The 23,373-nt window shown below is 55.3% G+C and overlaps 5 protein-coding genes across 5 annotated transcripts; 1 reads left to right on the forward strand and 4 right to left on the reverse strand.

Moving 5' to 3' along the window:
• Positions 1-48: 48 nt before the first annotated feature.
• SCP_0505160 (hypothetical protein) lies at positions 49-4,756 on the reverse strand (the record flags this gene model as incomplete). The annotated part of the gene is made up of 5 exons (XM_027758579.1): positions 49-893; positions 952-1,237; positions 1,291-2,816; positions 2,878-4,094; positions 4,143-4,756. The coding sequence occupies 5 exons, from the start codon at positions 4,754-4,756 to the stop codon at positions 49-51; spliced, it is 4,488 nt and encodes a 1,495-aa protein (XP_027614380.1).
• A 972-nt stretch (positions 4,757-5,728) lies between these two features.
• Positions 5,729-5,938, reverse strand: SCP_0505170 (hypothetical protein; the record flags this gene model as incomplete). The annotated part of the gene is made up of 1 exon (XM_027758580.1): positions 5,729-5,938. One exon carries the CDS (start codon positions 5,936-5,938, stop codon positions 5,729-5,731), a length of 210 nt encoding a protein of 69 aa, XP_027614381.1.
• Positions 5,939-6,773: 835 nt separating this feature from the next.
• Positions 6,774-18,146, reverse strand: SCP_0505180 (predicted protein; the record flags this gene model as incomplete). The annotated part of the gene is made up of 19 exons (XM_027758581.1): positions 6,774-6,892; positions 6,959-7,191; positions 7,253-7,318; positions 7,374-7,468; positions 7,524-7,615; positions 7,673-7,747; positions 7,798-9,039; positions 9,090-9,140; positions 9,200-9,238; positions 9,287-9,322; positions 9,372-11,297; positions 11,352-11,538; positions 11,592-11,642; positions 11,697-11,843; positions 11,900-13,567; positions 13,617-16,053; positions 16,110-16,495; positions 16,572-17,956; positions 18,011-18,146. 19 exons carry the CDS (start codon positions 18,144-18,146, stop codon positions 6,774-6,776), a joined length of 10,371 nt encoding a protein of 3,456 aa, XP_027614382.1.
• A 1,324-nt stretch (positions 18,147-19,470) lies between these two features.
• SCP_0505190 (hypothetical protein) lies at positions 19,471-19,838 on the reverse strand (the record flags this gene model as incomplete). Its single annotated transcript, XM_027758582.1, has 2 exons — positions 19,471-19,647; positions 19,701-19,838. 2 exons carry the CDS (start codon positions 19,836-19,838, stop codon positions 19,471-19,473), a joined length of 315 nt encoding a protein of 104 aa, XP_027614383.1.
• A 1,162-nt stretch (positions 19,839-21,000) lies between these two features.
• Positions 21,001-23,359, forward strand: SCP_0505200 (hypothetical protein; the record flags this gene model as incomplete). The annotated part of the gene is made up of 6 exons (XM_027758583.1): positions 21,001-22,211; positions 22,260-22,415; positions 22,464-22,555; positions 22,611-22,785; positions 22,837-23,005; positions 23,063-23,359. The coding sequence occupies 6 exons, from the start codon at positions 21,001-21,003 to the stop codon at positions 23,357-23,359; spliced, it is 2,100 nt and encodes a 699-aa protein (XP_027614384.1).
• Positions 23,360-23,373: the final 14 nt, after the last annotated feature.

Here is a 23,373-nt window from a genome sequence, read left to right on the forward strand (position 1 = left end):
GAAAGGCGGCGAACGAAGAAAAACGAAATACAGATCACCAAGCAACGATCACTCGCCGTTCCACTCGCCGCCACTCGCGAGTTGTGCAAAGACACCATGCCGCTCCATGAGCGACTCGTAGGTGCCTTGCTCCGCGATGGCGCCGTCGTGCACGACAAGGATACGATCGCACATGCGCATCATCTGCAGCTTGTGCGTTACAACGAGTGTTGTCCGCCCGAGCATCGCGTGCCGGAGCGTGTCCATCACCGCAGCTTGATTTAAAGCGTCCAGCGCAGAAGTGCACTCGTCCAAAATGAGAATACGCGCGGGGCGCGCCAGCGCCCGCGCAATCTGCAGCCGCTGCGCTTGCCCGCCAGAGATAAGGGACGCATTCTCGCCGACGAGAGTGTCGTACCCTTTTGGAAGGGACTCAATAAATTCATGCACGTTTGCAGCCTGTGCAGCGCGTCGTATGTCCTCAGCGGTGAGCGTCGAGGTACCGTATGAAATGTTCTGAGATATTGTGGTGTCGAAGAGATTAGGGTTCTGGCTCACGACGGCAACGTGGTCCCGAAGATGATGTACATCCGTTGAGCGCAGTTCTTGCTGGCCGACGGTTATCCTGCCCGAGGTGGGCTCATAGAGACGCTGGAGGAGGGCAGTGATGGTCGATTTCCCGGATCCCGAAGAGCCGACGATAGCGATACACTCGCCGTCCGCAATCTCCACATTCAAATTCTTCAAGACGGGAACGTCTGGTCGCTCAGGATAGGAGAAGGAAACCTTCTCAAAGTTCAAAGCGCCACGGACATCTGGCCGGAGGGATCCGCGTGCTTCATCGGTGTACATGGAGAGCTTGAGCAGGGTATTGAAGTCGCGAGTGGCATGGACAGACTTCGCGATTCGTTGTGCTGCAATGTATAGATTAGATCAGCATTTACAGACGACACAGGAAAAAGAGATACGCACTGAACGCCATGAGCTGCGAACCAATGGAGACAGAAAACACGACCAAGTTCAGCACTTGAACCATCCGCAAGTAATCGTATGTGCCATTGGAGATGAGAACAGCACCAACGTAGAACAATAGCGCTTCCGCGAGATAGATCAGGCCACTGGCAACGCCGTACGTGCAGCCCTCCACAAAAGCGCCTCGCACTCCCGTTGTAAGAGCATTATCAGCAGCCTTGTCGAATTTCTGCTGAAAAGCGCCCTCGAAGCCCATAGCACGAATCGAACGAACGTTTGAAATCGCCTGCATAAGAAGTCAGCAATGCAACGCCGTGACAATCCATGAAGACAACTTACGTCGTAGTACCCCTTGGCAACCTCCTCGCGCGCACGCTTGTTTCTCGTCTCGCAGGCGGCGACCAAGTTAGTCTGCACGGCCATGGAGATGCCGAACACCGGTGCAATTGCAAAGCCAACAAGCGTAAGTTGCCATCCGCGGACGAGCGCCCAGGTTAGGCCGACACCGAGCATCGCGCACACGACTATGGACTGGGCAAGCACCGTCGCGATCAGCGAACGCGAATCGTCGCCGTCCTTGATGAGAATCTGCACTATGCGCGAGGGACTGTTCTCGCTCTTGTCAAACCACTTCTTGTCCTGTGAGAACACGCGCGCTATGCAGACTTTGCGAATGCGCGTAACCCAGCTCATCGCGGCGACCTCCATAATGGCGTATTTGAGACCAATGAATAGCCCATCCACGGCAGCTACAGCGAGGACGATGCCACCGTACATGTTGATAGTCGAAACGTCCCGCGCACCGATGGAGACTTCGAAAAGGAGACGAGAAAGAAGATACGAGAATATGGGAGTCATAGCCCCGCTGGCAAGGCAAATGAGGACACCGAAGGCAATGAGAGGTTTATGAGGCAAGGTGGGGTAGACGTCGCGGATCAGGTTCCAGAAAGACTGCACTTTTGGCGAGCCTTCTTTAGACTCGGTTGGCTCAGCCGCCACCTCCACAGCAGTCAGCTTCGCCAAGCTCTTCTCGTCCCACTGTGCTCGGACCCGCTTCGCGGGTGGCTTCATGGTAGACATATCTAGTCGCTTACGAGTCGACATGGACGCGCTCTTCTCCACAGCGAGCTTCTCGAATTCAAACTCGTCATCGTCCACGATGGTGGAGAAAAAAGAGCTGGATGAATGGCTCGCCGAGTAGAGTGTCGGAGATGTGGGAGTAAACTGCAGACTGTACCGGTGGCTAAAGGCAGTCGAAGCAACAGGCGAAGGCAGGACGGGAATGTCGATATGCAGGGTCTGTCTACGCGCCTGCTTGCTGACATCGACTGGTGACTCTTCTAGGCACGTCTCGAGAGGGACAAACCGGCTTTGGGTGCGAGTCTCGTGGCCGGAGACTACCGCCGGGGACGACTCGCTGGCTGGCCTGGTAAGGTCCGCGACGACGTCGAACATCCAGTTGCTCATCGTTAGCGGACGGTATGTTGAGTGCGCGATGCTCTGGTGCTTCAGTGCACGCGTGCTGCCCGTGACAGCCTCAAGCTCCTCCTGCTTCTCCGCGTCCTGTTGCTCAAGGATTGCTTCGACCGGGATTGGCACCGGCGCCTCCTCAAGCTTCTCTGGGAAACCACCAGTTGCACCCTGAGTCATGAGCATCTGGGAGAACTCGCCGGGGAAAGACTCGAGTTTATTGCGGTATCCCTGCTCAACAACGGTACCGTCTTTGAGCAAGTATACGAAATCTTCCAAATCGATTTGAGAGAGATCATGTGTAATCACAATTGTAGTCATGTTCTGGCGCCATAGCTTGATGGCTTCGAATACCAAAATGCGCGACGTCGCGTCCAGCGCGGACGTGGCTTCGTCTGTGAAATCCACCCCACAGTTCAGTGGCTATTTGATTAAAAAAATACAAGTAAAACTCACCGAGAATCAGTACAGTAGGGTTACGCAATAGCGCACGGGCAATGGCCAAGCGCTGCTTCTGGCCGCCAGATAGATTGGCACCACCGGTTCCAAGCTGAGTGTCGTACCCGTCCGGCAAGTCCCTGATGAAGTCATGCATGAGCGCCGCACGGCACACACTAATGACTTCCTCGCGCGTGACGTCTTTAGGCCGCCTTTGGCTTCCTGGGCTCACGAGTCCAATTGCAACGTTGTCGTGCACGCTCATGTCAAAGAGAATGCAGCCCTGAGACACCGCAGCAACGTGCTCGCGCGTCCAGTCCTTGTCAAGGTATGCGAGGTCCTGGTCGTCCAGCCGGATGGTGCCTTCCTGAGGGTGGTACATCTGCAGGAGCAGCTGTGCGACCGTAGACTTTCCGGAACCTGAGCCCCCGACGATGAAGGACATCTCATTGGATGGGAGCCAGAGCGTGAGGTCCTGGAGTACGGGCATGGTAGGACGCGAAGGGTACGCAAAAGTGATGCCGTCTACGTCGAATCCGCCTCTGCAGCTCTTGGGGATGATCTTGCGCAGGTCGGTCTGCTTCCGCGGGAACCTCTGTTTCGACTGAGAGTGAAGCGTGCATGTCGAGTGTCCCCGAGATGGAGCGGCGGCTGATTCGACAAGCGTAAGCAATGATGCCATCGCAAACTTGCCTTTGGTGACCACAATCAATTGCGGGATGCACATCTGTAGGTTGCTGGTCGCAATGAGACATGCCCAGAATACCGACATGACCGCGCCTGCGCTGATGGTGCCCTCGCGCACGAGCTTCGAGCCGAACCAGAAGCCTTGCACGAACATCGCCATCATTACGAACTGTCCAAGACTGGACGTGATGCCCCACACGGTGATCACCCGGTTCGCAGCTTTGCGCATGTCGTCGAGCACGACCCCGAGCGTGGACTGTTCGTACGTCTCCGCGTTGAAAGCCTTCACCGTCGCAATCGCAGCGATCGCCCGGTCGACCAGCGTCGCCGCGGTGGCCGTCTTTGCGCGTTCCACGGTAAGATGAGCCCCGGCGAAATTTTGTGACAAGGCCTGGATAAACATCAAGACAGGCACCGCAGAGAGGATGATGAGCGTGAGCGACCAGGACTTGGTGAACGCGAGGATCAAGCACGTCACGCATGTCGTCAAATACTGGACGATCATACCCGACGCGAGCGACGAAGCCGCGCGCACATCGTCAGTTTCTCTGACCGAACGTGAGTATACTCATCATTGTACAGAGCACCGAACGTACCTCGCAAATTTAGCCATCAGACCGCCAGCACCAAGTGGGCCATCGCTTTCGACGGCTTGTACAGAGTGCTCTGCACCCATCTTCGTGTCGAACCAGACCATGTCCTTACGTGTGACCGCGCCGTACACCCTTTTGCGTATGGCCATCAGGTTGCGCTCCCCCGTCCATATCCACAAGCTGGACGTCGCGCTGCTCAGCGTGAAAGCGCCGAGCGCAAGCCCTACCAGTTCAATTGCCGAGAGGCCGACCGAGTGCAAGAGCTCGTGCTTGGCCGCTTCAGACGGGTCGGAGACGGGGAATTTTGCGAACGCGTCAAACGCTTCGCCAATCACATAGGTCATGAACGGCGCTACACCGCCCGCACACATCGACGTGCATATTGCTGGGAGGATGAGAAGGAGGAAGTCGCGCGTCGGTACGAGAGAAAACAGAAGACGAATAGATGGTTTAGGGGAAGAAGGTTGCGCAGATGTGGTCGGCTCTGGCGGTGAGTTGTTGATAGTGGACGTCGACGTAGCAGATTGGGGAAGAGTGTAGGTAGATGAGTCTGCCATCGTCTTTGTCGTTGCAGGCATCGCGGTGGTGTCGACAGCGAGGTCCGCCGGAGGACGCATCACTGGAGAAGTGAGGGGATCGTGGAAGAAGGGAGAAGGTAGGTATCCTGAGGTGCATAGAGGGGGCCATGGCTTTTGTCAATTGTCTTTGTGCTCGCGCGTGCTGGAGCAGGAGAGACAATTGAGAGCTTAGCGCCCGGGACCGTTGATTGTCTTGCCCGGCGCCTATCGTGCGCAGACAATAAACGTAGCCAAGCGCCTGCCTCTTCAGGAAGGAGCTTCCAGCTCGTTGACACGGCGTAAAGACAATTGAAGGCGCGCAGTCAATGGAGACAGACATACGGAGACTCTCAGGTTTTGAAACGGCGAGTCACAACCGCCAGGCAAAGCATGTGGGAACCAAACGTTGCCGGTGAGCTGTCCGACGTGATACAATAAGGTTTCACTGTCTGCGTTAATGTGAGCTGCTCGGAGGATATTGTCCCCTAAATAGCCATGACTCGGGGCACACGGGTGGCACAGGGAAGTGAACAACTGTTAAATGCACGGACCGTACGCTCAAGTGGACCAACAATAAGACGTCACCTATTTCCATATCAGGAAAGTAGGAACTGCGGGGAACTCGAACCTCGAGGAGACAATGCGCTGTGAGACCGATAAGTTGGCAGGCGACAACGATGAACAACACACCGTGAAAGCTTGGGCGAGTCTAAGTACCAAGAAACATCCCGCGGGAAAATAAACCCCTCTTCCCCCGGAACTGCTGGAATCCCTGACATTGCTCGCCGTGTCGCACAGGCGGACCGCGTTGGATCGGAAAATAAAATAACCAACACTGATAGGCGAGCTCTCTCACTCTCCGCGTGTTCGGAGAGGTGCAGTCCTTGGCCGCGAGGCCGGCGTGGGCTTTCGAAACCTGCTTGTTTGATGTCCGACTTACGGCCTGATTTTTTGCGGGGCCTATAGTTTTGCGGAGCAATCGGAGCCTTGCGTTGCCTACGTCGTGTTCTACAGCGACTTCGAGCACTCCTCCTACGCATTTGTCGGGAGCTCCGCCTGAACGCTTCCGTCCAGCTGCTGTTCCGGGATACCGACGACGGAGAGAGGGGCGTGGAGGTGCTCTGCGACAGAGTGGTCAACTTGTCGGACGATTGCCTGGATACCCACCTTCAAGAGAACTATGGAGGCAAGCTCCTGCGTGTCGTCGATTGCCCGGAGCAACAGCGGGATATCGAGATGCATTGGGTCACGGATATGCCGAAGGTGAACTCCATCGAGAGCCCGTACATCGCGTACGGTAACGATGCCAGTGCTGCTCATACTGACATGTATCTGTGTCTCATCGTTGAATTCGGAAAGGCTGGCAACCTTGAGACGGCGGAGTAGACCACGTGGGAGGTCACAGATTGCGTGCGCCTTCGTTGAGCTCGACCCGGCGGATCCAGGAGACCGCTGTCAAACGTTGACAAGTGAGCGTCTTGGATTTTTAAGAGCTATCACCAAATGACCAAACGCGGTGGGGTTTCTGAATAGACTAATCCCTCACTTCTCCGCGAGCGGCGAAAGAGGATAGAGGGAAGAGGAGGGAAAGGAGAGGATGCCCTTCTGAGACGAGACGAGCATCTTATATACCGGACGGCTCCCCCAAATTTTCTGGAATGTCCTCTGCCGATGATTCATCCGTTCCCCAATAGACGATAACAGGGAATTCTATGACGTAGGGGCCCTAAGTGGTGCTGGAGCGCAGGTCTGAAAGGGGAAGGTCACTTACCAAATAAAGCAGGACATCAAGACCTAACCATGACATAGGGTTATACAAGCGCCGGAGGACACTGAACGATTATTGAAAATGTGGCGAAGATACAGAACATGCGTACACTTGTCACGGACAAACTAGTATATACAGCATAGTAACATAACCAAATCACACAACAGGCATGAATGAACAGTCCATAGCACGTTGCAAGTACGATAATCGTAAGAGGGAGTGAAATAAGCAAGAAACCGCACAGCAGGGCTCGCCAGGTCAGATCGTACTAATAAAAATACAATCGAATGTGTCATCTCAGTCGTCAATTCATTCCTGGTGTAGTGAGTCGCGTGGCGATCGTGGGCCGAACAATCCAGGACTTGATTCAGGAGGCGCGAGCAGAGTAGGCTCCACAGTCGGAGGCGTTGGAACAAAGTGAGGATCAGCTGTCATTAACACCGACAGAACATCAGCATCAAGACAACGAATCAAAATCAAAAGACATAACTCACGTTGCCAAGTCGCCCAAGACGAGACGGGCGGTCGGACTTCCTGGGGGGGAGCCTCAGGAGGCGCCGCAGCAGCGGGCTGGTTACGGCGGGATCGGCGAGGTCCGCGGTGCGTCACGCTGCGCCAAGCAGGACGAGCTGGGATAGGTTCCTCGGGAGGAGGTGGAGGAGGGGCTTCAGGTGGTGGCGCACCTCCACCTGCACCGTCGCCAGCACATGGACCGGTCGTAGGTCTCCTGTAAAACAAAACTACTCAGTAAGCAATTATATTGACAACCTCGACAATGCACAGCTGACCAGTTGGGATCAAACTCGCCACCGGGACCGTACTTGGACTTCATCGTAAGGAGGCAACCGAGTTCACTGGAAGGGTACATAAGCAAGGATAGCAACAATTGAACGGAGAGGGGAAACCTACAACTGCAGGTTTCTCTTCTCTTCGCGCAATTTTCCGACTTCGCCGAGGAGCATGCGGACCTCAGCCGCAAGCGACTTGCTGAACTCATCGAGGTACTGGTAGGCAACAGAGACAGTGAGCAGAGGCGATGCAAGATCTCGATGAACTCACGGTTTGTATATTGAATGGTATTCGTTCCTGAGCAGTGGCTCTGACAGCCTCCATGGTCATCTCATGATAATGAGCACAATCTGCACGCCAACCTGCAAATCGAATGTCCATCAGAGAAGATCCCAATATTTTGGAGACAGAAAGCATACTTTCGGACATGCTGGTCATTTGTTCCCGCTGAGCGGCAGCCAAGGTATCGATCGCTTCCATGATTTCTTCCTTAGCTGAAGAAACGTCAGAGAGGCACAGTTATGCAACAACGTGGAGTCCTTACTCCGTCTGCGATCTTCGGTATCAGCCTCCCTTCTTTCTGCCTTCTCTGCCTTGCAAGCTTCCCTGTCTGCGATGACTTGCTCCACCATTTCCCGCAATTGGGCAGACTTTGCGTCCTTCTCCTCCTTCCATGCTAGTTTCTCTGTCCACCGCTGATCAGACACCTCGCTCTTCCGAGCCACTTCATCCCGCGTCTCAGATGCGATGTTGGTGACATCCGCCATCTGATTCCTTAACGCGTCCACCTGTTCACGGAAATCCGCCCGATCGCGCTCTCGTCCTTCACTCTCCTCTGTCAGCCTCAACTGTCGCTCGTTCGCGAGTTCTGCTTTGACCGAAGCGAGTTCCTCTTCCAAAGCACGGATCCTGGCCTGCTGTTCCTCCATCTGACGCGCATGCTCGGCGTCCTTCTCGGCCTGCACACGCTCACGTTCCGCCTGCGCCATCTCGCGTTCGTGCGCCTGCTCTTCACGCTCCATGCGCACCGTGTCCAGAATCTCTTGGGCGTGGCGTGTTGCAGCATCCTGGACGGAGCGGACGGATTCAATGACGGACTGAGTCTCCGCAGCCATTGGAGCACCTTCCTCCAAAACGGGTACCTCAGCTTCCGTCTCGGGTCTCGGTCCTCCAGGAGGAGGCACAGGTATCGGTGGTGCTCCGGCACCAGGAGCCACAGCTGCCAAACGGTCTTCAATTCGGTCTTCAAGGTCGCGCAAGATTTCGTCGCGGCGTTGCAGAGCTTCTTGGTCTCGTCGATTCTCATTCTCAGCGAAGAGACGATCTCTTTCATCCTCGTTTTCCCTGAAACTGTGGTCTCTTCTCTCCTCACCTTCTCGCAAGGCATCAATAGTACCAGTAAGCTGTTGCTCGAGTTCTCCAAACCGTTCCTGACGTTCACGTTCTGCGTCTGCGAATCCAAGGTCTTCTGGACCGGACAGTCTACGGGGCTGAATTTCCATAGCAGTACGGGGTGGTGACGCATATGGTGCCCTCACTACAGGTTCCGCCACAGGCAGCCCCCGAAGGGCATGTTCTTCAGGAAGATAAGGCTCTTCGGCTTCTTCCGGTGGTGCCACAGCGACACTAGGAACACCAGCCCGAGGGCGCGAGGCTGTAGGCACACGCTCCACTGGATGAATAACACCGGGAATATGAGGGATGTCTTCTTCCTCTTCTTCCACAGGTGGAGCGATCGGCTCGGTACGAGCAGTGCGAGCAGTTCGCTGAGTCGGCGCACGTGTAACTTGAGACATGGTTAGCAGAAAAGACTTGTAATGAGACAAAAGTACATACTGCCTGGAGTCGGCCGGTCTGCCTCTTCGTAAACTAAACGCCGTGCAGAAACTTGAGAGATAATGGTGTTAAAACTGAGCGTACAAAGACTTCAATGAAAGCTACTGTACCATCACTAGGAGTCCGAGAAGCCTCTACGTGGTGTTCATCTGACAGACAATCAACACGATGGAGCCAATGCCATATAAGAGACTTACCTTCCGGGGTAGCTCGGCTATACCTCCGTAGAGTTACTGCGGACTAATGAGCACTTCTACGATATAACTGCCAAGTAGCACGCACCTTCACTAGGCCGTCTACGAGATCGGACTTGGACTACATGAGGCACAGGTTCAGTGGGTGATTGCGCTTGAATACGTTCGGGTTCGTCGACATGAATCACAGTTGGACCTGGAGAGCCCCTGCGCGATTCTCGACGACCTGTACCGGTGCGAATGATAGTAGGCGCTCGACGAGACGGAGAGCGGACAACGCGAGGGGGTGAACTTGAGGGTTCCCGCTCACTTGGTGAAATACGGTGAGGTTCACCTTCGCGTTCAGCGCGCGGTGGTCGAGGACGGCGGGGATCTCGTTCCGGTGAGTAAGGCGAGCGGTCACGTTCATGTTCTTGTTCCGAGCGCGGTATACCGTACCGAGATCTACGCGAAGGTCTTCGACCCTCGTCATATTCTCCAGGAGATGGGGCTCTGCGCGAAGGTCTTCGACCCTCTTCATATTCTCCAGGAGATGGGGTTCTGCGCAAAGGTCTTCGGCCTTCGTCATATTCTCCAGGAGCTCTGCGTGAAGTCGGCACTCGGACGATCATAGGTTCCTCACTACGCACTAGTGTTGGAGAACGAGAGCGATGGCGGGCACCCTCGATTATGATGGGTGGTGATCTCCGGACATCACCAGGGAGTCGAATGGTGGGGGACCTTGACCCGTGGCGCACTACTATGGGAGGCGACCTCGAGGCTCGTCTGGGAGAATATTCTTCTCTCATTGTGGGACGCGATCGTCGATGCAGGACGGTTGGTGATGGGGAGCGTCTGTGAGGATCGCCTTCTACAACGCCGGTCGGTGAGCGAGGTCTACGCCGCCGACCATCTCTGTCTATGCTGGGAGAACGACCCCTGTCAGAGTGGAGTATAATAGGACTGGGTGATCTTGATCGCGATCGAGGCCTCTGCACGATAACAGGACCACTGGGAGGAACAGGGTACGGCATTTGCATCTGTCCTCCAGGATATGGGCCCATTGGAGGCGGCTGTACAACGACGGGAAGTCCGGGAGTCGGCGATCTTGAACGAGAGCGATGCGTGCGACGGTAGCTGACCCGAGATGGTGACCGTTCTGGGGAATGTGTGCGAACTACAATCGTGGCAGGCTCTTCCCTTTGAGGCACGGGAGACCTTGGTGGTCGAGTCGAAGCGGGCCGCCTTTCCACAACTTGGGGGACGCTAGGCGGAAGTGGTTGAACGATAACTGGAGGAAGCACAGGAGGAGCAGTAGGAGCAGTAGGAGCAGGTGGCAGAGCTGGAAGAGCCTCAAGCGGCTGACTGCGGGGAGCATCAGGGTGTCGAGGTGTACCAGCCCGAGGTTCCGTAGCCGAAGCTGGAACGTGGACCACTTCAGGCGGAGGTGATTGTCTCGGAACCTCATAGTCACTGTATTCCTCAGAAGGACGTGACCGTATAGAAGGTGTTCGCGACGGAGGCATGCGCATTACGGTGGGCTCGACCATGGGTATGGGTATAGGTTGAGGGGGAACAATCGTGACAGGCGGTCCCTGGGGACCTTGTGGCATTTGGGGGGGAGGGATGATGGTGATTCGTGGAGGAGCGTCCTCCTCACTCCCTTCGCTCGAGTAAGGGGATCTCGGAACAACACCCTCTGTTTCATCTGGAGCAACAGGCTGGTACACATAAGTTTGCTGCGGCTGTTGTAGTTGTTGGGGTTGCGGGTACAAATTTGGATCAGGAACGACGGGAATACCTTGTGCTTGTTGAAGATAAGACTGCCGAGGTATGACAGGGGAGAAATCTGGAGTCGGCGTCCTGACATCAGGGTAGGGCGTTCTACGAAACTCAGGCTGAGGTTGAACGTGAACAGTTTGTGGCACAAATCCTTCCGGCAGGACTTGGTGAGGCACAACGCCAGTCATCTGAACTCCAGGTGTGAGTACAGGAGGCGGCGGAACAATCCCGCCAGCGGGTACAGATACTGCCACTGAAGTTCCCTGAGCACCACTATATCAACCAATGCAAGAAGTAAACAACTCACTCTGAGGCTGCCTAACAGGAAGTGCACGGTCCATGTGATCGCCAAGTTCGCGTAACCGCGCATGTACTGACCGTATCTCCCGTTGACGGTCGAGGACGTCTTGCGATAACCAACGATTTAAGTCGGTCAAATATCGCACTATCTCTTGCCCCTGATCAATAGAAGCCGCTGTAGCATCCTGGTTGTTCTGGATAGAAGGACATAAGCCTCAAATAACAGGTTTCAACTCAAGATGCTTACCCGCAAAACTGTCATTAACTCATTCCATGTCGGAGGCAGTTGGAGTACAGTCTAGAAGAGGAGGTGTCTTCTCGAGCGAAAACAATAAGAAGCACAGTAACATACCGGTGCAGGGACAAAGGCAGATGGCACTCCTGCCGATCCTGGTACACCAGTGAAAACACCAGGGGGCGGAACTACCGGAGCGCTAGGACGGCGTCGGGAGTCATCACCACCTAGATCTGGTGGGGCAGTGGGTGGTCTAACACGGCCCTATTCCAGAACAATCTATGTAAGTCTGGATATAATCAGTGTCGCACAAAACTCACGGGTGGACCAGTGTACCATCCATCTGAGAGATCCGGACGACGAGCCGCACGATCACGAAGAACCCTGTCCAAAAAATCAATATCGCTTGGAGGACGAGGTTGACGACCTCCTTCCGGTCCAGCACGGCCTGTTGGTACGACCGGAGGAGGAGGATATTGTCCTTCTCCCTCAGCTTCAGAGGGCGGAGGACCGAATTGCGGTGGCCGCGCTGCACGACGTCGATGTGGTTGGAAAGGAGCACGAGGTGGTACAGGTTGTGGGATAGGTACAGTACCAGGACGTCGAGGAAGATCCGCCTCGAAGACCGGGCTGGAACTCCGAGGACGAGATGTCCTGGGTCCCGGGCGGTACCTTAGAGGAACCAAGGGAGGTGGTTCTTGCACCGGGGGCTGTGGAGGGGGAGGACCGGCTGCCATTAATTCCGCAAGTTGCTCGTCGAATGAAGGCCCAGCACGACGAGGTACGGGGGCTACTACAGGTGGAGCCTCTATGCTGCCTCTATCGCCCTGCGCCCTAGCTCGAGCTAGGTGCTCCAGCAGCGATTCATCCGAGGGATAAACAGACTCCGAAACGTCATCGCGAGGAGGGGGTCGCTGTGCTTGCTGAGCCAGATCAACTAGGCGTTGAAGAGTTTCTTCCATTCTACGAATCTTGTCACAGCAATCTTGCCAACGCTGTTCCATTGGTCTGTTGCGTAATTCATCTAATCCACGATTAGTAGCATCTTGTCCATGCGACAGACCTTCAACTTGATCTCGGATGCCTTCCAGCATATCCCTGAGTTGACCAAGGTTGAGAGCAGGTACGGGTCGAGCGGTGCCGCTGGATGATGATGACGGAGATGGAGACGATGGAGGCGGCGTAGGAGATGAGGGCGGCGGTGTCGCAGATGAAGCCAACGGTATTGGAGCAGGGAACGCTTCTGGTACAGGCTCGCTAACATCGGACGAATACGCTAACGAAGACCGAGGTCTCACTGACACCGATGATGAACGTGGTGATGATTCTGGGGAGGGACTGGAATCAGACGGCCAGGACGGTGAGGGGATGCGCACCGGATACGTCTCCGACTCGAGAAGACTAAGATCGTCGGAATGATGAGATGATAGGAAGGACAAAACATCGCTCTCAGATGACTCTGGGGACGAAATCCTCACAGGGTCTTCCGGTACAATTGTGGCCCTCACACCGACTCGGGAGAGATCTCGTGGTCCTGCTGGACCTGGTCGTGGAGCAGACACGACTATGCTTGGGCTAGCTGCCGAGGGCGGAGGAGGGACCACACTGCCTTCGACTGACGAACGAGGAAAAGAAATAATGCTACTCCCTCCTACTGATCTATCCTTGTGAGGAACTGGGGGAGGGGTCACCGAAGGAGGACAAACTTGATGAAGGTAGTCGGCGAGGTCTGCCACGTCCTCCCTGAGTTGTTGGACATTGTCCGCTAACTCTCTGCTCTCCTCTCCTTTAACTGCGTCAGCATCATGCAAATATTGCAACAAACGGTTAACGTCGTGGGTCAGAATCGTGCTCGGAGCCTCGGACGGAATCGTCTCTATGGTCGACATCACAGAAGGCACCTCGCGGCGGGGGGTACTCAGGCTCACACTCATCGTAACGGACGGCGGCGAAGGCGAAGGCGGCAGGGGTATTCCACGTGGCGACACCTGAGAAAAAGGTCAGCCAAAAGTGCAAAGCAAAGGCGAGATTACATACCGCTCTCATTGGGACCGGTGATGGAGAGCGAGCTGTAGAAAGGAGAGATGGCTCCGTTGAAGGCGCGATAACGGAGGGCTCCACAATGGACGGTACCTCCAAGAGTGATCGGGCATCAAATATCGAAGAACTCATGGAGATCGACGACACGGAGGAAGGGGAACGTGAAAGGGTCATGGGTGATTCAGCGGATATCGGAGTGGGCGATGGGATACTCGGAGAAAGTGATGCACTAGCCGGTGTGGGGGTCAACGACGGCGACGGCGACGAGGGTATAGACACGCCAGACGCCGACGACTCGGTACTTATCTCTGTTATGGGTGTGAGAAGAGTAAACCCTTGAGAAGACGAGACTGATCCGCTTGGTCGCAAGAAGGACGTTTCGAACGAGGTATCAAGACCCTCAGGGAGAGCAAGCGATTGCACTGAAGGCGACGCGTTAAGCATAGACGACTCGTACGACGAGTCTGATTCGGCTCCCCAACGAGAGTCGGGAATTGCGGGGCTGGATGGTGTTGGCGGCTGCTCGATCGTGGACGGAACCGTAGGTGTGAGCATACTTGAGGGTGTAGGTGTCACAGAAGACTCCGTAGGGCTCGTCACAGTCGACAGAGAAATGCTGACATGAGGTGGCAACTCCCACGGAGGAATCGGAGAGGGGAAAGGAATGGACTCAGTGGAAGACAGTAGTTCATCACTTGGGACTTCAGTGGAAGGAGTAGGGACAGGTGAAGCTGTGGGGGTTTCAGGTTCCGCTTCCAACAACTCTCTCGAAACTACGGAGGGGCTGTATGCTGACGGTGGAAGAGGGACATCCTCCGGGCGCGGCGTCAACCCCCGCTCTAGCGGGTGAAACCCTTCCTCCTCTCCTACCTGCTCTTCAGCGACGCTTCCCGGTATCGTTGGAATCTCCGAAGGGGGTACATCCACACTGATGACGTCCGCGTCACGCTGTAGGCACCTGCACTCCGCTGTATCGTACTCGGTAGAAGCCTCCGTCGGGCAGACCTCTGCGGTAATGTATTCGCTCGGGGGCTCGGTGGGACATACTTCGACGGTCTCGTACTCAGATCCGGGCTCCGATGGGCATTTTGGGGCAGTCTCGTAATCGGTTGAACAGACCTCGGCTGTCTCGTACCCCGACTCAGATGGGATCGTGTCCAGCGAAACAAAAGACGGACTTGATGGTGTTTTTGCAGTAACATATTCAGAGGTGGGTGGAGTGCTTTCTGGCACACTTCCCGTTTCCTCTTCCTCAGCTGAACGTGTCTCGGCAGAGCGAGTGTAGTACGACGACGGCGTTGGTGTGTAAGTTCCCGTCGGAGTGTACGAATCACTTGTCGTATATGTTCCGCTCGGCGTGAAGGTTCCCGTCCTGGTATACGTCTCCAGTGTGCTGAGGCCCTCCGTGACCGATCGGCTCTCGTACGAAGTGTGCGAGTCGGAATTTTCCTTGTCAGAAGACTCTTCTCCGCTGCCCAAGTAAGAGGTCGAATATGACCGCGCGCCATTGCCAGGTGTCCGCCTCCTCAGCCCCCCCGCTCTCGACAACCCACTGCGCGATGGTGACGTATAGGTGTATGAGCTGGTGGTGTTGCTGTGCGAGTCGTGAGAGTCGCCCAGCATCGAGTTCGACGATGGCCCTCTCAGAGATAGCGTCGACGGGACGATGTTCGTGCCAGAACCCGAAACAACGTCAAGCGTAGTTTCGTCGGTAACTAAACCTGTGGTGGTCCTACCTTCGGTAGTCGAAAGCATCTTGGTGAAGGACGACGATGAGTAGAAGGTGGACGGCCGCGTAGTTGTCCCGCCCGTCCCGGACTCCGCACTGAAAAACGCCTCATCCGAAGCCGACGTTGCGGTGTCGGAGATGCGACTGCGGGCTCTGTCACTCCCTCTCCCGATACTGCTTGGCGGAGGCGACATGTACACGTCACGGCCAAGTCTTGGCCCACTGGATACCGTCACCGGGGAGCCATCTCCAATAGGGACACCACCCACAAGTCCCAGACCAAATCCAAGGCCTGGGCGGCTTTCACGGGCACGCCTCAAAGCGGAATTGAATTCTTGGTCGAGATCCGTCAAGGAGGTTGTCCTGCGGAGCGAGCTGCTCCTACTAGGTGCTATAACGCGGGGATCACCAGGATATAAATATCCGCGGGTAGATACTGCCCCATCGTCGGTAGCACGGGTGTGATGTGCGGACGCTAAAGACTGTCTGCGCGACAGACCAGTGCGAGTGCTGGACCTCGAAATAGAGCGGACGTCTGAGATGTCCGGGATACTGTCTAGCGGAGGAACGTAGGTGGTCAACATGGACCCTGAGCCCGACTGTGTGCTGCTTGTACTCGTGACAGAGCGCATCGTGCGCACGGAGCCTGTAGGGGAGCGAGTAACTGAACGCTCGGGAATGGAAACAGCTCGCTCCAGCACCTCCCTGCATAATTCCTCGAGTGAGCGGGTATTCGCAGCACAGATATGAGCAGAACTAACCATATCGCGGCAACCCATCTTACTCTCTCTCTAGGGCTCTCAGCACCGAGTCGTTCAATCCCATCACTGTATACCAGTTGGAAAGGACAAAGGATCTCCAGCAGCCCAGGTTCATTGGTCTGTCCACCCGCAGCAATTATCTCTTCAGTTTGCATTCTCGCAGCTATCGTGCCAACATCATCTTCTGTAGTCTGGAGAATCGGAGAAGGCGCGGACTTGACTTCTGTGCAGTTCAGTAAGTCCAGAGTAACAATGCCGCGGCCCCCTCCCGGCGCTATCCACGAGAGGAGTAGCATGTGTGGGTATAAGAGTGCCTGACATCGCTGCCATCTATAGGGTGGAGGTGCGTGCACATTGAGGTACCATAGTAAACCTATCCGGAGAGGCTGGAGGATGCAGACATCAGATTGGCGACGATCAAGGGACCGAGATAAGATGAGATCTGCCAAAAATGCCACTTACCTCTTGAGACTCCGGCGCGTTCGCGTACTGACCTAACTCTGCGATGTCGAATGCTGGGGGAAACAAGTCACTCGTACTCTGAGAATTGCTCCCATTTCCCCCTGCAGCAGCAGCACCGACATCTACTTCAGAGGTATTACTCAATCTTCTGCCGCCTGATAATGATCTCCTGTCCCGCGACCGCACAGATCCCCTCTCGGCACGCCTTCGCAGACTAAACAGCCCCTCACTCTGGGTCGGGGATGGAGAGCCCGCTGAGCGCGCAGGCTTGCTCCCGAGAGATGGTGTGCGCTCCTTCCATGCTGCAACAATGTTCCTCACCGAGGTGAGTGGTGAACGCGGCGACGTCTGCGGTCGACGGAGAGACATCACAGCGGGCGTGTTCAAGCCGGAACTCGTGAATGTACGCGTGAAAGTGTCGGAGTTCGTGATAGTGCCTGAACCCGTGTAAGTGGATGTCCCACTGCGCGTATTGCTTGTCTGCGTCGTGGTCATGGTTGTGGTCATGCGAGACTCGCCCGAAAGCGAGGATGGCACTCGCGGGGGAGGTGAAAGGAGTGAAGACATTGTGGTGATCGGTCCTGACACGGACAACGACGAGCCTGTCCGACTCTTTGTAGGCGAAGAAGGTCGCGAATTATAACCACTGCTGTATCCGCTGCCGTATCCAGTGGTGCCGCTATATCCGTAACTCGTCGTGAACGTAGGCATCGACCGACTCTGTGTCGTCGTCGAATAGGGACTGGGAGAACGCGGACCCATGGGCACCGATGCTGTCCTAGTATGCCCGGGCGTTGGGACGGTCTTGTCCTCAAAAAATGCTATGAGTTCCCCCGCCCGTCTGTTTGTGGTAGCCGGCAGAGCACGAGTTGGCGTGTGGGCTGGCTCCGTGGATGCCCTAACGTGAAAGCTAGGCGAGTCTACTCGCCTATTTCCGTCACTCTCATGCAGCGTGTTAGGCCTGCTACCTCGCGTTTCCCCAGATTGCGCAAAAGACGTCGGTCGCGAGTTGACATTTTCCGTGTGCTCAGAGATCGTACTCAACACTCTCCGGTCGCGATCCATCACTGTGTTTGTCGTGGACGAATAAATGTCCCCAGATATCGCTGATGGAGGGGCTGTGCCTGTATATCCTGTGTAGGATGAATATGTCGAAGGTCCAAGGTCGGACGAACCACGGGACCATTCTGTCAGTGCGTCTTCAGTATTAGCTAGTTCGTTGTCGATCATGCTGAGGGCCATTTCGACCTCGGCGGCATCATCGACGGAGTTGTCGTCAGAGTAGGTATAAGTGTCGGAATCTCTTGATGGCGACGGGGAAACGACGATTCGTTGCATCTGAAGTTCTGAGTCATCACTATCGTATAAAGAAGGGATAGGTGTCACTGTAGGAGACATGTGACTTCTCATCAATGAACAGTGACCAAGTGAAAACTAACGCGAACGGGCAGACGTCGAGAGCCTTGAAGGAGACATAGGTGTTCGGGTAGCGGAGAGTGTGGAGAAAGTAGCAGTACCAAAAACGGGGGACCTTCGCCCTGTGGTGGAGGGTTCTGCAGTCGAGTAGTCTGTCATTTTTGTGAGTTTAAAAGCGCATGGTTCAGTGTTTCGTGTCAGTGTCAATTTGTTGTCAGGTCAGTCAATGAGATTGGTTAGTGAACAAGGAGCCGGAAAATAGTGGTTAGAAGGCTGGACAATCTAGTCGTCAGTGCGGGGTTAGTCGTTCGCTCCCAGATATGCTGCACAGTGGTGACGAAGGAGTTAGCAAGCCCTGCCAAGTCGCAGTCTTGGACTCAATTCCGAGGGATGTCGATCAACAAACATGTTCAGGGCAGGCTCTGACGCGACCGCGTCTCACCACGTGATCCAGTCCTCCTTGGCATCGTAGATTCCGAGAGCGGTCGCTTCAAGCGCTCCGATGGGCACGGTGTAAGAACAGAACGTACGTTTCATCTAAACTGCATCCTCTAAGTATTCGGCTGCATAGGAGGAGGACAACACGAGCCGAAGATATATATTTGCATTGCAGCCTGACGCGCTCGCGTCATTCGCGACTTGCTTCCAATGTCAGGTAGCCTGCATAACCACAGAGACTCACCACCTCAATATTAATGAGTGTGATTGACATCATTGAGCTTCGAAGACTGTGCGGACTCAACGTACATCTGCGGACAAAATCAGAACAAATGTGGATGTGCTGCTACCGTTTGTCAGTGATTATAAGGACTATCGTGCATTCAATTTTCAAACCGCGTGGGGGTTGAGGTACTTTCGCATCGGTTTTGCACTATGACATTAACCGCCCAGAAATTCGTCCGCGCCCGTCTCGACAGCATGGACAAAGAAAGCGGGCAAGAAATAGCGAAGATGAGCATCCGAAGGTGGCTATAATATTGATTTTCGGGCTCCGATTGGAGCGCTGAGGGTATGACGTATGTGGACTCTAAATATTGTGGCCGGACAAAGTGGTCATGGACGCAAAGGGAAGGTGACTTGCCCGGAATGGTACTGTCGTGTGAGGTATTTTACAACATCCAATAAACAGTTAAAAATCTAAAAAGCGTCAGTAAATCCACACAAAAAGTAGTTATGCCCGTCTGCAGACAGGTGACGTCACATGTGTCACTCAAGTGGGTTGACGAGACGTCATGTCCAAGACCGTCGGCATAATTCCTGAATACGTCGCGATCCCCTGCCCTCAATCTCATGCAGACAAGCTATATAAGACTCACATCTGCGTAGATCGACAGAGTTTACTTCTTGCCCCTTCTCCCACTCATCGCAGAAACAGACACCGTCGACAGCGGACAACATGGCTTCCAAAATCGCGAAGGCATTCACCATCAGCTTTGAAGGTGTTTCCATCTGCTGTCCGTTTCCCCGAGCTCGATGATGACCACTACCAGGCAAATGCATCATTGTAACGGGAGGCAACCGAGGAATTGGGCGAGCGATCTCTGAGGCATGCACTAGCGCCGGCGCGCGTATCGCCGTAATCTATCGAAGCTCCAAGGATGCCGTCGAAGTCGCCAAGAAGATCGGGAAGGAGTACGGAGTGGAGTGCAAGGTATGCGTTCTGTTGAGACAGGTCAAAAGTCTGCTACAAATTGATCTGTTCTATAGGCCTACCAGTGCGACGTCGCCGACGCCGAACTCGTCACCAAGACCTTCAAGCAGATCAACTCCGAGATGGGGCCCGTGACAGGACTGGTCGCAGTGCGTGCATCGCAGCCACTGTACTAGGAAGCCCTCAGAACTAAACTCCATCCAGAACGCGGGAGTTTCGGTCGTCAAGCCCGCACTAGAGTTGACGAAAGAAGATTTCGACAAGGTGTACACGGTGAATGTCCTCGGAGTGTTCAACGCCGCACGCGCCGCTGCCCAGCTGTGGGTAGATAGTGAGACGAAAGGTGGTTCCATCGTCATCACAGCCAGTATGAGCTCCCAGATCATCAATCAGGTGGGGACGGCAAAGCCTCTCACTCAGGTGAGTATCCGCAGTGCATTCTGCCAATGATCACCATCCGCTGACTCCAGAATAGGTCTTCTACAACTCGTCGAAGGCGGCTGTTTCCAACCTTACGAAAGGTCTTGCCGCAGAGTGGGCGCAATACGGAATTCGCGTGAATGCCTTGTCGCCAGGATATGGCAAGTCCTATGTTGCACCCTGATTTTCCCGTAGCTCATGCGCTTATTTCACGCAGTGGAGACCGACCAGACTTCCGGAATGGAGAAATCCCTGAGGGATTACCAGGCGTCGCACCTACCTCTCGGCCGCTTCTCGCAGCCCCATGAGATGTCGGCCCAGGCGCTGCTCCTCCTCTCGGAACACGCAAGCTATATGACTGGCCAGGAGTACTTCGTAGACGGGTAGGTGACGGTGCCTGTTCTCAGCCTGAATCAGTGACTGACGCCTGCGGTCGCAGTGGCCAGCTGGTCTATTAGAATGGCTGGCAATGCCTTCGAATATGGGCCCTTGCGCTCTCGTATGATTAGGAAAGATGTAGACCTGTTGCATGCCTGTCACTGTTGACAATTGTCGTTAGTACTGCATTATTCAAACGAATCAAGTACCTGCTGAGTGGTTCCCAAGCCGATTCAAATCTGTGTACTAGTAGCTGTCTGCTCAGGCCTCAAGGGATTCAGGAACGAAGGTTGCACCATGCGCGGCATTTCCCTGGCCCTTATTTTATGGGCGCTCGTCAGTCACGTGGCGATAGATACCCCGAGCTCAGAGCGCTCAACATCTACGACGGACTCGACGTTTGCTGTACATCGACATCGACGTCAACGTGTGAAGATTGTTTCCTACCCTGAACAGAATCTTCGTGGTTTTGCGGACGAGTTTGAGCTCGAAGCAAACTGGCAGAGGTGCGTGTTCATACTCCATTCCAGCTGTCATCTGCTACAACTCGGCATCCAGGGTGTCATGTCTGCTGCAGGTGTCCAGACAAACGTCGTCCAGATACACCGTCGCAAGTCCAGCAAAGAAGATGACGAGAACATCCTCGTCTTTCCGAGCAGCCAACCGGCTGAGTCGCCGGCCGTACCACCTCTCAGCGAGGCCATAGGCCAACGCGGCCTTCTGCCATCTGAGGCGCAACCTCGCCCGGTTTCCTACCCTGCCATGTCGCCATCTCAGTCGTATCCAGGACAGCCGGGCCAGTATCGTCCTCGCCCACCAAGCTTGAACGGGGCACCTCGCGGACGCGTTGCGCCCGCTATGCGCCAATCCTTGTCGCTTCCGTCTGGCTCTCACTCGCGAACGCGCTCTGTGTCTGGCCCGTTTTATCCAGCCAGCCCATCCCCTCTGTCGACATCATTTCCAATACACCAGCCACCCACGCCGGGTGCGCTCAAGTTTCCGACGTCGTCCACCGCACCCGAGTTGTACGCACGCACGCAGGAGAACGGGACGCCACCGATGCACACGCGCCGGCACTCACGCCTGCATTCTCGGAACCTATCGGTATTCTTCCCGCGCCCAGGCTCGCTGCCGCACGATGTAATCACAGAGGATGGCGCGCAGGATATGGCGTATAGCGACAGCGCTCAGGCGATTGAGGGTGTACTGATGCCCTCAGCATCACCAGGTCCTGGACAGCGGACATTCCGCGAAAACTTCACGTTCGGTGCGCGGCCACCTACGACGTCGTCCCCACACCCTATGCCAGCGATGTCACCGTCTGTGTCTGCCGGAGCGTCGCGGCGGGGGCATCACCACAAACACTCGCTCTCGCACAATTTTTTCTCGTTCCTCGAGCCGGGAGGCGGTTTGCCCACGTCACCAGACGAGCTGCACACACTGGCGACACCCATGCCTGTCAGCCCGTGGGCGCCGATTTCGCCGTTGCAGACGCCGGCTGATGAGAAGGTAGGGAGCCTGCACACGGCGGTGAAGAGCCCGATAGGGCGCGTACGCGCCTCACCAGACATACCGGCATCTGCAGTGGGTGCGGCAGTCGCGCAGTTCCTCCTGGGCGTCTGGCTATGGATATCTGGGCAGCAGGTAGGGTCTCTGTCGTGCACTGGCTTGGGTTACTGGGTCATTTTCGATGCTTTGGGAGTCGTGCTGAGCTCCGTACTGCCCGGATACCTGGCGGGACCTTCCATGCGGGCAGATATTCGGAGGCCGTTCGGGTACGTCTTTCTCTTTGATGCCTTGTGATGACTACTGATTTTCAGCAGCAATACGCGAGTCGAGACAGTGGTGGCGTTCGCGCAGTCGGTATATCTGTTGTTTGCGTCGGTGTATGTATGCAAAGAGACCGTCGAGCACATACTTCTGTCATCCGGCGAGGGGCATCACCATCATCACGGTGACGAGGTGACAGAGATCTTCGGGTGAGCACACCTTTCGGATTGTTTGCGAGACGCACTAACGTCTTGCAGAATCGACTTCCCTCTTTTCCTCCTGTGTACCACGTTCGTTTCGTTGCTCCTCACCTCGTTCACATTCAACAACCACTCCAAGCTCGTCAGCAGTGCGTGTTCTCCCATTTCGCTGTTCCAAATTCCATCTCACAATACTTTGCGCAGCGGCGGGCAATCACATCCCTCCTTTGACAGCACTCCTGCCATCTCGCTATCGATATGGCTCTCTCTCACCACTCTCATTCCCTCCACGTCTAGCGAATCTCCTCGCAAATCCATACACTCTCGCACCTCTTGTCTTCTGCACATCTATCCTCTGCACATCATTATTTTCCCCACCGTGAGGTTTCAACGTATATATATGGTGGTCGTGGGACTTATTGTGCTTCAGATACCAACAACGACCATATGATCTCATCCTTGCTGGGTTTGAGACGGTAGTGACATTCAGCCTAGCTTACTCCGCCACCGTCGCTCTCGGTGCAGTGCTCCTCCAGACGTCCCCATCACGGGGTCTGCCTGGGGGGCGGATGGAGGCGTTTCTGCGTGCTATGCGGGAGGTGAGTGCCGCACTCTTGCCCTCCCTTACCCCGTTTTCAGAAATACATTTCTCACAGATTGAACGCCATCCCCAAGTCCTGCATCTGCCTGCGCCACATTTCTGGCAACTCACGCCAAACCTCACTCGCCCACAACCATACTCTGCAGCCCCGAATACGAAGATTCTGGGCCCAACACAATCGCTCGTTGTCACCGTCGAGCTCCACGTGCGCAAGGAGCTCGAGGATGACGAGGTGCTCCGCCTGACGCGTTGGGCGTGGGAGCGCTGCTCGGCGGCGCTGCATTTTGGTACGAGAACTGGAGAGGGCGGCGACGCTGAAGCGGAAGTCACGGTCGGTATCGTCAGGGGATGATGGATCTGGGGGTA

This window comes from Sparassis crispa, assembly GCF_003851025.1.
Source record: "Sparassis crispa DNA, contig_000004F, whole genome shotgun sequence".
Classification (NCBI taxonomy): domain Eukaryota; kingdom Fungi; phylum Basidiomycota; class Agaricomycetes; order Polyporales; family Sparassidaceae; genus Sparassis; species Sparassis crispa.